General features: G+C 43.9%; 1 protein-coding gene across 2 annotated transcripts in view; it reads left to right on the forward strand.

Annotated features, from left to right (window-relative positions):
* LOC134791706 (coiled-coil domain-containing protein 96-like) overlaps positions 1–14,349 on the forward strand; it is a 79,088-nt gene that overhangs the window by 34,509 nt on the left and 30,230 nt on the right. For both annotated transcript variants that reach the window (XM_063762812.1, XM_063762814.1), the window contains one exon: positions 7,445–7,624. In XM_063762812.1, coding sequence (XP_063618882.1) covers positions 7,445–7,624 — 180 coding nt within the window. The remainder of the gene's footprint in view (positions 1–7,444; positions 7,625–14,349) is intronic.

The following is a 14,349-nucleotide window of genomic DNA, read 5'->3' on the forward strand; positions in this document are numbered from 1 at the left end:
ATGACGGTGCCCGATCCGCGTTTGCGATGATTGACAGTGTGAAACCGATACGCATAAAGTTTAGATGACACGTCGCCACATTACGGGGTTACGCGAAGCATGTGCCCGGTAAGTTTATTTTTAATTACGGACGTGTGGCATTGGGGTCGCTGCCCGTCGGGCTATTTGTGTGTGTTGCGTATGCAGCGTGCTTATTGTATAGTGTTCTGAAATGTTGGAAAAGGGCTTTGAATAATTTAGGTTATTTTGTAATTTGATGGTTTTAAACAAAATTGTATTTAAATTTTTTAATGTGAAATTTTCGTTTTTGACTAGGTACCCATATGTTGTATTAGTCGCACTTCGCTGTACACCTCGCTCGCCCCATTATTATGTACAGTCAGCTGTAATTAAAATTAAATATGGGTGTAGACAACTTACTCAAAAATATGTCCCATAGTTCTTAATTCACTGACATAAGAGTTATGGGACATATTTTTGGGATGATTTGGACACCCATATTTTTACAGTTGACTGTACGATGAAAATGCGCAGGCGAGTGATTTCAAAAAGTTTTTGTATTTTTATTTTTTTATATATTTTTTTTTTGTTTTTAGAATAAAGTTAATCAAAGATTTCAATTCCACTGCAGCTTTAATAATTATAGCTGCAGTGGAATTGAAATCTTGGTAGCAATTACTAACTCATTTTGTTACAAGTTTGGGGATCAAAAACGTGGCAATCATGTTTGCACATACCTATAGATAAACTGTGTTGTTGGATTCTGATTTTCAAGAGCCAAATTGTATTGATTCATAATATTTTATAATTTATAATTATAAAATAATTATTATTTGTATCTCCTTGGATATCACGGGCCTATAATCCCGGCTTTTTGATAGGCTTGCGTGGGGACACAGATCCAACACGTAGAGGCCCCTTGGAGAGCTTTTATGTCATGTAGAACGCCTGCTGGAACCCGTTCACAGGTGCTACAATAGACACCCATGAACCGGTCTCAGCAGGCATTGGGACTATTGTAGAAAAAGAGAACAGTATACCGGTCTATGGATTGAAGTTTGGGTGGACTATGAGACTGGGTTATTACAAAGACGTACGGACACCTGCCATAACAATGTTCACACAAGTTATCGAGGCAGGTGGTGACTTGCCGCGCACTAGATGGGCCCCTGAAACTGCCGTCGCCAAGACGACCAGGAGCAACATCGGTGTGAGCGGCTCAGGGGTGTCGAGAGGTGTGCGCCGCTTTCTACCCAGTGGCTGTTAGCAGCCACTGTGCCAACTCGCGTCTTATGCATCTTTCACTTCCACCCCTGGAGCATATAGCTCTAACGACTCCTCTCTGGACGGCCAATTAAGGCAAGCCAGAGCTGAGAGTCCTGCGGGTCCCCTTGGGGTCCACTCCGACCGACGAAGACACGCCGGAGACGGAGACCCTGACCGACTCTCGGGAGCACTCGGGTCCGTGGGGTCGTTACTTCCCAACAGCTCGCCACAAGCTGCCCTGCGGGCAATAATAATAATAATAATAAAAAAAAAACTTGACGCCGTCAACGTCAGACGCGTTTTTTACTAAATTTTCCTTTTATATGCGATCAAATATGTTTTTACTGGCTTTTATTACATTTTAGTTGATTTTTTTTGTGGATAAGTTACCTTCACAATAATGCGACACTTCGCAAAAGGATACGTGACCGCAAAAATTGTAACTGTACGAAACTAGCCGACAAACAATGGTCGAATGACAGACAAAGGAAAATGATTACACGAAGTAAAGCGCGTTCACTAGCGTCTACCACAGCCAACGCACGCCCACCACCCTCGCCCGTCTCGTCCGTCTCGTCACAATCATCATCGGGCGACGAATTCGCCACTGCGCCCGATACCAGCGAGTCGAGCGACGAGTTCGGGCCGCCGCCGCCGCCGCCACGACCACCAGCGCGACGCGGGCGGCCACCGCTGCCGGCACGCTTGGGGCCTGCGGGACATCTTGCTCCGCCCACGGCTCCCGCTGCCGGTGGTGTAGTGCGTCGCATGAGATGGTCTCAAACCATGAATGAGAACGTCATGCGCGCCTACTATGGGGCTACAGAGGGGGGAACCGACTTATGCGCGTACCGTGTTCGAATGCTTCCACTGTTTCAGGCCCTCGAACCAACCATCGACGTGACTGCGCAACGGCTATCGGATCAGGTGCGAGTCATCCAGCGGCTCAAGCGGTTGGATGACTCGACACTTGATCGGCTTCGCCTGGAGGCTCTCTCTACTCGCGCAGCTTCCACCTCGGTGCGAGACCCGCCCGCCACATCGCCGGATCCGGTGCCGGCACCCGACCAGGCACCGGAGGCGCCGCGGGTAGATCTCTGTGCCGACGAGGAGGAGTTCGCGCAGAGTGTGAGTAGTACAGCCAATGAGCAACTGAGGAGGACTTTGGATGAGGCGATTACGCAGTATCGCTCCACACCCAATACTAGGCCACGATTACCACGTTTGCCTATGAATAGACACAATCTAGCGCTAATGGGAGCCCTAAACGCTTTACTAGAGCCATATTTGCGGACTAGTAAAGATTTAGATGATACGCACGCGATCATGTATTGCGGAGCCATCGCGGCGTGCCGTGTTGCACGAGTCAAGTTTCCGGACTCTGAACGTGCACCTAGGACCGCCGGGGGTGCCCCCGCATGGCAAATACGGATCGAGCGACGTATCAGCTCTTTTAGGACTCTTATCGCAAAGCTGATCTGCTTCAGGGGGGGCAACAATCGCCCCCGAGTAATGCGCTTTGTAAACCAGGCATTCGCGGGGACGGATATCAGGCCCCGCGACTACATGGCCAACATTACGGAGCGCATCGACTTTCTAAAGCAAAAAGTCTATGCATGGGCAAACCGTATTCGCCGCTACAGAGAGCGTGTGGACCGATTCCAGCAGAACCGTCTTTTCCAGAGTGACCAAAGGAAGATGTACCGAAAGTGGGAGGAAACCAACCCTCGTGCGTCCGACTCGCAGCCACCGGAGGCTACTGTCATGAATGACTTCTGGCGTAGCATCTGGTCAGTGCCTGTCGGACACACCGAGGGGAGTTGGATGAGTGTTGTCGAGCGTGAGTGCGAGTCCATCGAGCCTATGGGGGCAGTCACCATCAGCCCCGATGACGTAAGTTGTGCCATTCGCACGGCCCAGAACTGGAAAAGTCCTGGGCCGGATGGATTGCACAACTTCTGGCTAAAATGGTTCCGATGCTCACACTCCTGCTTGGCAGCACAATTTCAACAAGCCCTCGAGCTTGGTTCTCCCCCACCTTCCTTAACAACTGGTGTCACCTTCCTGCTCTATAAGTCCGGTAGTACCACGGAAGCGAAGAACTTCAGACCCATCACATGCTTGCCTACACTCTACAAGCTCCTTACATCCATTTTGAGAGCAAAAATCAACGCGCACATTGTCGCAAACAATATTTTGGCCTCTGTTCAAAATGGATGTAGGGTTGGGTCCCGTGGTACTAAAGAGCTCCTCCTCATAGACATGACCATCTGCCAACAAATCCGGCGGAACAGGGGGGCCCTCTCAGCAGCCTGGATTGACTACAAGAAGGCCTATGATTCGGTGCCTCACTCATGGCTGGAGAGGGTCTTAGAGCTGTATAAAGTTGATACAGCTTTAAGAGCTTTTCTAAGCGCGTGTATGAGGCAATGGACCACAGTCCTTCGTCAACCAGGAGGCGGGGATGGGAGCCCTGGCCCGCAGGATTTTATAAGGATTGAGCGAGGAATATTTCAGGGTGATAGTCTGAGTCCTCTGTGGTTCTGCCTAGCTTTGAATCCTCTAAGTACCTTGCTGAAGGATTTAGAACTAGGTTGCCGGCTTCGGAGAGGGGGTGAAGTCATTTCTCACCTTCTGTACATGGATGATCTCAAATTATTTGCACCAAATAGCCAAGACTTGGTGGAGCTACTGAAAACTACCGAAGTCTTCAGTAATGCCATCAACATGGAGTTTGGTGTCGATAAATGTGCGGTTATGCATGTACAGCGGGGGAAAGTTGTAAATTCAACAAATTTACAACTTTCTGAGACAATGTCTTTCAGATCCATCTCTGAATCAGAAACCTATAAATACCTTGGCATGTCACAGTCGTTGGGTATTGAGGAAGAAGGTATTAGACGGTCGGTGAAGGAGCGCTTTTTCAGTCGGCTCACAAAAGTACTCAACAGTCTTTTGTCAGGAGGCAACAAAGTGCGCGCCTTCAACGCCTGGGTAATGCCTCTACTCACATACTCCTTTGGCATACTAAGGTGGACTCAGACCGAGCTGGATGCCCTGGATCGGAGGGTCCGGTCACTGCTCACCACACATCGCATGCTACACCCACGCTCGTCAGTTATGAGATTGTACATCCCACGGAAGTGTGGAGGCCGAGGCTTCCTAAACGCCAAGGATCTCCACAACCGCGAGGTGTACAATCTCAGGAATTATTTCCTTAACAACGAGTGTGGGATGCATCGTGATGTGGTGGCAGTAGACAGGAACCTCACGCCGCTCTCCTTGGCGAACGAGAACTGGCGCAAACCTGTAGTACTAAGCACCGAGGACCGCAAGGCGGTATGGAAGGATAAGCAGCTACACGGGCGGTTCTACAAGGCCCTCACGGGACCCGATGTGGACCTGCTCGCGTCGGTGAACTGGTTACGATTCGGGGACCTCTTCGGAGAAACCGAGGGTTTTGCCTGTGCAATTGCGGACGAAGTGATGATGACGAACAACTATCGGAAATATATCCTGAAGGACGGTACGGTCGACATTTGTCGGGCATGCCGCCGTCCCGGAGAGTCACTCAGGCATATTATCTCCGGTTGTTCTCATCTTGCTAACGGCGAGTACTTGCACAGACATAACCTCGTAGCCAGAATTATTCACCAGCAGCTTGCCCTCCTATACGGCCTTGTGGACCGCGAAGTGCCGTACTACAAGTACTCACCTGCGCCAGTTCTCGAAAATGGTCGTGCCACGCTCTATTGGGATCGATCTATCATCACTGGCAGGACTATTGTAGCCAATAAGCCTGACATCGTGCTGATAGATCGATCGCAGCGCCGGACCGTGCTCGTCGACGTCACCATCCCCCATGATGAGAATCTCGTGAAGGCCGAGAAGGACAAGTCCAGCAAGTACCTAGACTTAGCCCACGAGATAACCGCTATGTGGGATGTTGACTCGACGATCATTGTTCCTATAGTCGTGTCAGCGAACGGTCTCATAGCGAAGAGTCTCGACCAACACCTAGAGAGACTCTCGCTGGGTGGTTGGATCAAGGGTCAGATGCAGAAGGCGGTAATTTTGGACACGGCGCGTATAGTACGTCGATTCCTCACTCTGCGGCCCTGACCACCGGCAGCTTGGACCCTGCCCCGCTGCCGGCGGCACCCTAGGTTAGGTTTTTTATAATGTGTTTATATATTTTTGTTATGTTTTGTAAGTGTTTTTATATTTTACTTTTATACTCACATTGTAAAACCCTAACCTAAGACCCTAATTGAATAAAGAGAATAATAATTATTATTATTATTTATTTTATATTTTATAATTTTATTGATTTATATATAATTATTTTTCAGAATATTTATGTTATGCAAATATTACGACCTCGTTTATTCTTTTATTTGCACTTAATATTAAGAAAAACCGGTCAAGTGCGAGTCGGATTCGCATGCCAAGGGTTCCGTACATTACCCAATTTTTAACAATGTATTTTTTATATGTATTTTTTTATAAATTCGACATTAAGGATGACATTGCTACACTTTGTAATTGTAAATGCAAAGCAGAGTTAGCTTGGTCCGACTCTCGTTATTGACGTGTTTGCATTTATTTCAATAGTGTTTTTGTTATATTATTATAAGTAAGATATAATATATTATATATACATATACAGGGTGTCCCTAGGCATTGGACAAAGCCGAAATGTATATGCATTAGGGTATTTAGAACCAGTATACAAAGTATCATAACAATTAATAAATTACGATTTTTTTACTTTGGAGCAACCTGTATGTGTTAGTAGCTCCTGAGGTAATAAATAGTATGAAACCTTCTTCGACCGTTTTGTTTATCTTTTTTATTTATGATATTACTAAGATTCTGACTTTTGACAAATGTCAACATTGCCGCACATTTTCAAACAAATTGTCAAAAGCATGATTAATACAGTATGTTTCTTTTTGCTGTCGATTATTGGAAATAACTTTTGTTAGATAATTTATTTTTTTATCTTTTGTTCTAATTAAAAAAATATTACCGTTAGAGCATTTCTGAGAAGTAACCCTAAGTGGGATTTCAGGGTTTGTCCAATGGCTAAGGTCACGTTGTATATATATATATATATATATCTTACAAAATTTACAGAATTGTAACATTGGTTAACGAAGTTCTATACGTTATAGGTATATGTATTTTTAAATCTAAATATCCTTTGTTGTTATGTAGAAATACCAAAGTTTTATAGTTATTATTAGAAAATTCGAGTAAAACCGTGTGTTTTCACATCAGACTCCGTAAATTGCAGTGGTAACGAGCCACGGTAATTGTTGCGACGTCTCAAATTATAATTTATATTACCGACGACTCATATTGGTTTAAACCTATTTGCAAATACCAACTGTCTGGAGATGCGCCAAAAGGAATCACTAACAAACACAACGACATTGTTTTCGAATAGATACCCATCTTCAATGGGGTACCTACTCTGAAATTACATGTCATTTCAAGGACATTAACTGTATTATTTTTTGTACCAAACAGATCTACCTATACAGTCTATGTATGAGCGATATTATTATTTTTTATTTAAGGAATAAAATGCCTTAGCTGTATACCTACCAGACAAACTGTTAAAAACCTACTTCCAACACCATAAGGGTCTCCAGTCTAGACTCACCATTAAACGTTATTTAGTATTCAGTTAAAATGTTGCCTGTATGAACCGAACCATATAAAAATCTATTGACACAGCATTCATTGAAATCGACTCAGTAGTATAGTGAACAGTACCGTCTTTACCATAAGGGCACACGGTTGATTACCCATAATAAATAGAAGATCATAGTAGAAAAATGTTAGTTTAATTAGCTTTCTTTACTTTCCAAAAGGGCCCCAAATTCTTATGTGGCCAAGGGCCCCAGCATAGTTTAAGACGGCCCTGATGGTGAACATACGAAACAGTACAAATTAAACCGTATTCAATAAAAAAATGAACTCCGTAGGCCCGAAGATACATACATTATTATACCTACTTAAAAATTAACACTACAGCAGTACTGATTTTGGCGACAGTATGGAGTGGCTCCGTTGCGACGTCTGCTCCGGCGTAGGGTTCGGCAGGTTGCCTCGAAACCGCCGGAAAACTACACCTTTCGGCCAGAAGTTAACACTGCATTTGTTCCAGGTATCGCCTTCACCGCTAGAAACGCCTCCATGTACTTCCTGTCGAGCGACTCCGGCGTATGGGAGATCTGTCGACACGAGTTCGTGCCCAACGCCACGAAAGCGACGTTCAGACTCAATGCAACAGTACACGCGCACGACTGTACGGCCGTCGGGACTGTTGCTGGACAATGTTATACAAGTAAGTGAAGGAACATGGTTGTATGCGTCGATGATATCCCGTTAATCCCAGTGGGATGGAAAACGTGAGAAATTCTGCCATCGGTTTTTAAAAGGCAGTCTTCTGAGAACAAAATGTTCTAAGACTGCCTTTTAGTATCCGACGGCAGAATTGTCCTGTGTTAGATCAGTTTGTATGGTAGGCTTTTTACGTTCGTTTTATTACTTTAATACCTAATACACCCCAGGCCAAAAGTATGGAAACAAAGTTATTTTTCTTAATTTTTAATATTTCCATTATATTCTCTTTATTTATTTTTCATCTCAAGTTAGGTTATTTATAATATGAATATAAAAACACTTACAAAACAATAAAACATACATATAAACACATTATAAAAAACCTAACCTAGGGTGCCGCCAGCAGCGGGGCAAGGCCCAAGCTACCGGTGGTCAGGGCCGCAGAGAGAGGAACCGGCGAACTATCCGCGCTGTGTCCAAGATCACCGCCTTCTGCATCTGACCCTTGATCCAACCACCTAGCGAGAGTCTCTCAAGATGTTGGTCGAGACTCTTCGCTATTAGACCGTTCACTGAAACGACTATCGGGACAATGATCGTCGAGTCAACATCCCACATGGCGGTTATCTCGTGAGCCAAGTCTAGGTACTTACTGGACTTGTCCTTCTCGGCCTTCACGAGATTCTCATCATGGGGGATGGTGATGTCAACGAGCACGGCCCGACCTTGCGATCGATCTATTATCACAATATCAGGCTTATTGGCTACAATAGTCCTGTCAGTGATGATAGATCGATCCCAATAGAGCGTGGCACGACCATTCTCGAGAACAGGCGCAGGTAAGTACTTGTAGTACGGTACTTCGCGGTCCACAAGGTCATATAGAAGAGCAAGTTGCTGGTGAATAATCCTGGCTACGAGATTATGTCTGTGCAAGTACTCGCCGTTAGCAAGATGAGAGCAACCGGAAATGATATGCCTGAGTGACTCTCCGGGAGGGCAGCATGCCCGACAGATGTCGACCGTACCGTCCTTCAGGATATATTTCCGATAGTTGTTCGTCATCATCACTTCGTCCGCAATTGCACAGGCAAAACCCTCGGTTTCTCCGAAGAGGTCCCCGAATCGTAACCAGTTCACCGACGCGAGCAGGTCCACATCGGGTCCCGTGAGGGCCTTGTAGAACCGCCCGTGTAGCACCTTACTCTCCCATGCCGCCTTGCGATCCGCAGTACTTAGTACCACAGGTTTGCGCCAGTTCTCGTTTGCCAAGGAAAGCGGCGTGAGGTTCCTATCTACTGCCACCACATCATGATGCATCCCACACTCGTTGTTAAGGAAATAGTTCCTGAGATTGTACACCTCGTGGTTGTGGAGATCCTTGGCGTTTAGGAAGCCTCGGCCTCCACACTTCCGTGGGATGTACAATCTCATAACTGACGAGCGTGGGTGTAGCATGCGATGTGCGGTGAGCAGTGATCGGACCCTCCGATCCAGGGCGTCCAGCTCGGTCTGAGTCCACCTTAGTATGCCAAAGGAGTATGTGAGTAGGGGCATTACCCAGGCGTTGAAGGCGCGCACTTTGATGCCTCCTTTACAAAAGACTGTTAAGGACTTTTGTGAGCCGACTGAAAAAGCGCTCCTTCACCGACCGTCTAATACCCCCGTCCTCAATACCCAACGACTGTGACATACCAAGGTATTTATAGGTTTCTGATTCAGAGATAGATCTGAAAGACATTGTCTCAGAAAGTTGTAAATTTGTTGAATTTACAACCCTCCCCCGCTGTACATGCATAACCGCACATTTATCGACACCAAACTCCACGTGGATGGCACTACTGAAGACTTCGGTGGTTTTCAGTAGCTCCAACAAGTCTTGGCTATTTGGTGCAAATAATTTGAGGTCATCCATGTACAGAAGGTGAGAAATGACTTCACCCTCTCTCCGAAGCCGGCAACCTAGTCCCAAATCCTTCAGCAGGGTGCTGAGGGGATTCAAAGCTAGGCAGAACCACAGGGGACTCAGACTGTCGCCCTGAAAGATTCCTCGTTCAATCCTTATAAAATCCTGCGGGCCAGAGCGGTCATCCCCGCCTCCTGGTTGACGAAGGACTGTGGTCCACTGTCTCATACACGCGCTTAGGAAGGCTCTCAAAGCTGCATCAACTTTATACAACTCTAAGACCCTCCCCAACCATGAATGAGGCACCGAATCATAGGCCTTCTTGTAGTCAATCCAAGCGGCTGAGAGGGCACCCTTGTTCCGCCGGATTTGTTGGCAAATGGTCATGTCTATGAGGAGGAGCTCTTTAGTACCACGGCACCCAACCCTTCATCCATTTTGAGCGGAAGCCAGAATATTGTTTGCGACAATGTGCGCGTTGATTTTTGCTCTCAAAATGGATGTAAGGAGCTTGTAGAGTGTAGGCAAGCATGTGATGGGTCTGTAGTTCTTCGCTTCCGTGGTACTACCGGACTTATAGAGCAGGAAGGTGACACCAGTTGTTAAGGAAGGTGGGAGAGAACCAAGCTCGAGGGCTTGTTGAAATTGTACTGTCAAGCGCGAGTGAGAGCATCGGAACCACTTTAGTCAGAAGTTGTGCAATCCATCCGGCCCAGGACTTTTCCAGTTCTGGGCCATGCGGATGGCACAACTGACGTCATCGGGGCTGATGGTGACTGCCCCCATAGGTTCGATGGACTCGCACTCACACTCGACAACACTCATCCAACCCCCCTCGGTGTGTCCGACAGGCACCGACCAGATGCTACGCCAGAAGTCGGTCATGGCAGTAGCATCCGGCGGCTGCGTGTCGGGCGCACGAAGGTTGGCTTCCTCCCACTTCCGGCGATTCTGCTGAAATCGATCCACACGCTCTCTGTAGCGGCGAATACGGTTTACCCATGCATAGACTTTCTGCTTTAGAAAGTCGATGCGCTCTGTGACATTGGCAATGTAGTCGCGGGGCCTGATATCTGTCCCCGCAAACGCCTGGTTCACAAAGCGCATTACTCGGGGGCGATTGTTGCCCCCCCTGAAGCAGATCAGTTTTGCGATGAGAGTCCTAAACGAGCTGATACGTCGCTCGATCCGCGCTTGCCATGCAGGGACACCTCCGACGGTCCTAGGTGCACGTTCAGCGTCCGGGAACTTGACGCGAGCAACACGGCACGCCGCGATGGCTCCGCAGTACATGATCGAGTGCGTATCATCTAAATCTTTACTAGTCCGCAAATGTGGTTCTAGTAAAGCGTTTAGGGCTCCCATTAGCGCTAGATTGCGTCTATTCATAGGCAGACGTGGTAATCGGGGTCTAGAGTTGGTTGTGACGCGATACTGCGTAATCGCCTCTTCCAAAGTCCTCCTCAGTTGCTCATTAGCAGTCAGGCGCCGTTGCGAACTCGTCGCCTGACGACGTTGTGGACGAGGAACTGGACGGAGCGGGCGGGGGTGGCGGTCGTGCGTTGTTGGTCAACTCCGCTGCTCGTCTTTGACTTCTCGTAATCATTCTTTTCAAACGTTATTTACCGTTTTGCCGTAATATTGTGTTGACCGTTTTGTCAAACAAATGTCATATGTCCGTGGCGTGTGTATGGAATTTGAGTCACACGTATTATAGTCGATATTGTACGTTTCCACATATTTAGCCAGGTCAAGGGTTCATTTGATGGCAAAATACACAATAGATTTAACAATAAAAACGTATAAAAATATAATTATAGGAAATAAAATTTACGAGACGTCTGTCATTGTCAGAGCGGGTTTTTTTTTTGTGTATTTCCATTATTATTATTGTGTATTGGTAACGCAAAAATTACTTTAGGCAGTTTTATAAGATTAAAACAGCACCCAAAGTATTAAAACATCCTAATATGTATATGCGGAAAATACATATAAATTTGAGGGAACATACAAATCAACCTTCTAATTGTCTTTCTACGAAAGGTTGAATTTACAGTTTTATTAAAGAAAATTATAAGTAATTTACTTTTAAAATGTTCTATTATCATTTTACTATATTATATTTCTTTTTAATAAATACATTATTTATGTGAAAATTACAGTTTTTTATTGTCATATAAATTTGTTTCCATACTTTTGGCCTGGGGTGTATATTCATGATAAATTTATATACTAACCAAGAAATAACCACACCGTAATTATTAACACAAATAAACGCTATTAATGGGATTCAAGCCCAGGCCCAGGTATTTGCTGTTTCATATTGGATGCAATTCGTGTTCAATGTTGTTTACGACGGCAATAAAATAATTATTTTAAAATAGGGATGCAAATTAATACGTATATAGACTAGCATCTTGAAAACCTTTGCAGGATAAGGAAGCTTCTTAAACTTAGTTTCATGCTTAAGATTATGCTCTTCATGAAAACGTGTGAATAGATCGCGATAAGACGAAACGATGACCTCGCCGACGGGTAAGTGTCCAACATGACGTTACATGATGGGCACTAGATAGTATCTCCAGATTACAGGGTAGATTTCTCTATAGAAATGTTATCCCCGACGGAACGGATACGGTATAATATGCATTTAAGTTGAAAGTTTATGTATTCGTTTGTGCACAAACAAATCTTCCCATGTATCTCCAAAACGGCTTGGCCGATTTGGTTGCGGTTTTCAGAAATGTATTGTAAATATTAAACGATGAATGTTAAATAAATTTTAACTTGCTGGATGACGCTATTTAATTTTGTCGGTAGGTTTTAAAATGTGAATAATATAGAATTGTTAATGCTTTTGATATTGAAATAGTAACATGCATACTTCCGCATTTTTAAAGCTACGGTAATTGCTTACCTTTAAGCAGGTTGTATGCTTGTTGGCCTACAACGTGACATAAAAAACTCGCTTTAAAATAGATTTTTGCGAAATAGTTGGTAAATTTACGCCCGTTTTTCTTTTCTCTCGTCTCTCGGTTCGTAAAACATGTTGGTTTATTTTTCTCATTCCGCCTTCTGTTTTAGCTCATTTGGCGTGTCCATTACTACCCGCTGGTTTACTTTGTTATCAGATCTATTTCTGCGAAGCTTGAAAGAAATCGTTAGGCATTTAGCAACCAGCTACTAAATCGTGTACGAGTTTACTTTACACGTAATTCGGTAGGGTTAAGTATTCACCTCAATGTTTACGGAGTGAGAAGTTCATAAACATTATTAATAGTAAGATATTTGTGGCTAGGTATTTTTAGACACTAATAATAGCATCAAAGACTTCTGAACTGAGTTTAAGAAGAATTATTAATGTATTTCTTTTTGTTAATAAACTATTTCTTGCCTAAATTGAAAAAAAAAATAGGGATTGTTGACTTTAATATTACTCCATCCGAATTTCACACATCCACAACAAATTTCTATCAACAAGTGGTCTGTAATTATTTTCCTGAACATAATAATCATAACATTCTGAACTTATTTCAAATATTTTCGTAATCATTACGCTTTAGAGTAATATTTATTACACTTTATTACAGGAAATAACGGTAGCAAAATTATTCCTGGGTACTGCGTCTCTTGAGTACTTACTTTCCTCAGATTTAAGCTATCATTTGTCATGTCCATGTCATCAGTTCGTTATTAAGTTTTCATTTGTCATGTCGTTAACTCAAACATCAGAGCGCGAAGTCAAAATGTCAATCGTTTGTTCTATGGCGAACGATACGGTATATAGTATCTCTATCACTCTCCCAGTAGCGACCGAAACGAAAATGTCTCGGTCGCACTACGGAGCGTAAGCGATTGTCACCTTGGCTAGGCCCTCAGAAAATCGTTTTAAATAGGTTGGCTTTAATGTAGTTAGCCTAAAATAAGTCTGCAACGATTTTTATAGCACACGCAGTGTAAGTGTTATTTTAAACGTCAAGCTTTTATGAAATTATGACGTATAAATTTAATAACACTTGCATTGCATATGCTATCAAAATCGTTGCAAACTTATCTTGACCTAACTCTAAATACGTTGCTGCTAACAAACTTGCAAACACTTAAACAATATTTGAGCTACGTCATCTTGGCAATGTAATTCACCAATAGAATTGAAAACGAGTGGTCAGTTTCACTAGATTCTCAATTTCTATTGCTCCTATGTCAAAAATATCAATTTGCCGTTTTCCAGTGACGAGTGACGAAATGGAGCGCTCGAAACTCAAAAATCGGTCCCCTGCTGATAATTTCAAAAATCTAAATAAATTCATACCTTAGTCTACACGATTTTACTCTTGGAGATACCGCTGTGTGGAGGTATATTATAAATTTTAATTATTTATTAAATAGGTACCTGGTAGGTATGTTATGGCTGAATTCCCTTAAGATATAAGTAATAATTGTCATAATATATCAAGTGCCTAAGAGATATGCATCAATTAGATGATTCCATGTTTAAATGGCAACTAGTGGTCTAACTGTAAAGATATGTCAGAGACTCCGTGACGATTGCGTGTTTATGTCGAACGTTAATTCGACGCCTACGTTTGTAGTTTATGAGTTTTATGACTGGACTTTATTTGCGTTCATTCGGACATCGTAATTTTCAGAGTTTCAGCGTCACTACCTTAACCCACAATTTTTGTTAGTGACGGGTATTTTTAATTGATAAATATAGAATGTGATACATTCTATATTTATCAATTAAAAATACCCTACATAATAATATGTATGGTTACGCAAATAAGTTCAATTTAGTAATTTATACCCGTGACGTGAAT

Source organism: Cydia splendana, chromosome 6, assembly GCF_910591565.1.
Source record: "Cydia splendana chromosome 6, ilCydSple1.2, whole genome shotgun sequence".
NCBI classification, from domain to species: domain Eukaryota; kingdom Metazoa; phylum Arthropoda; class Insecta; order Lepidoptera; family Tortricidae; genus Cydia; species Cydia splendana.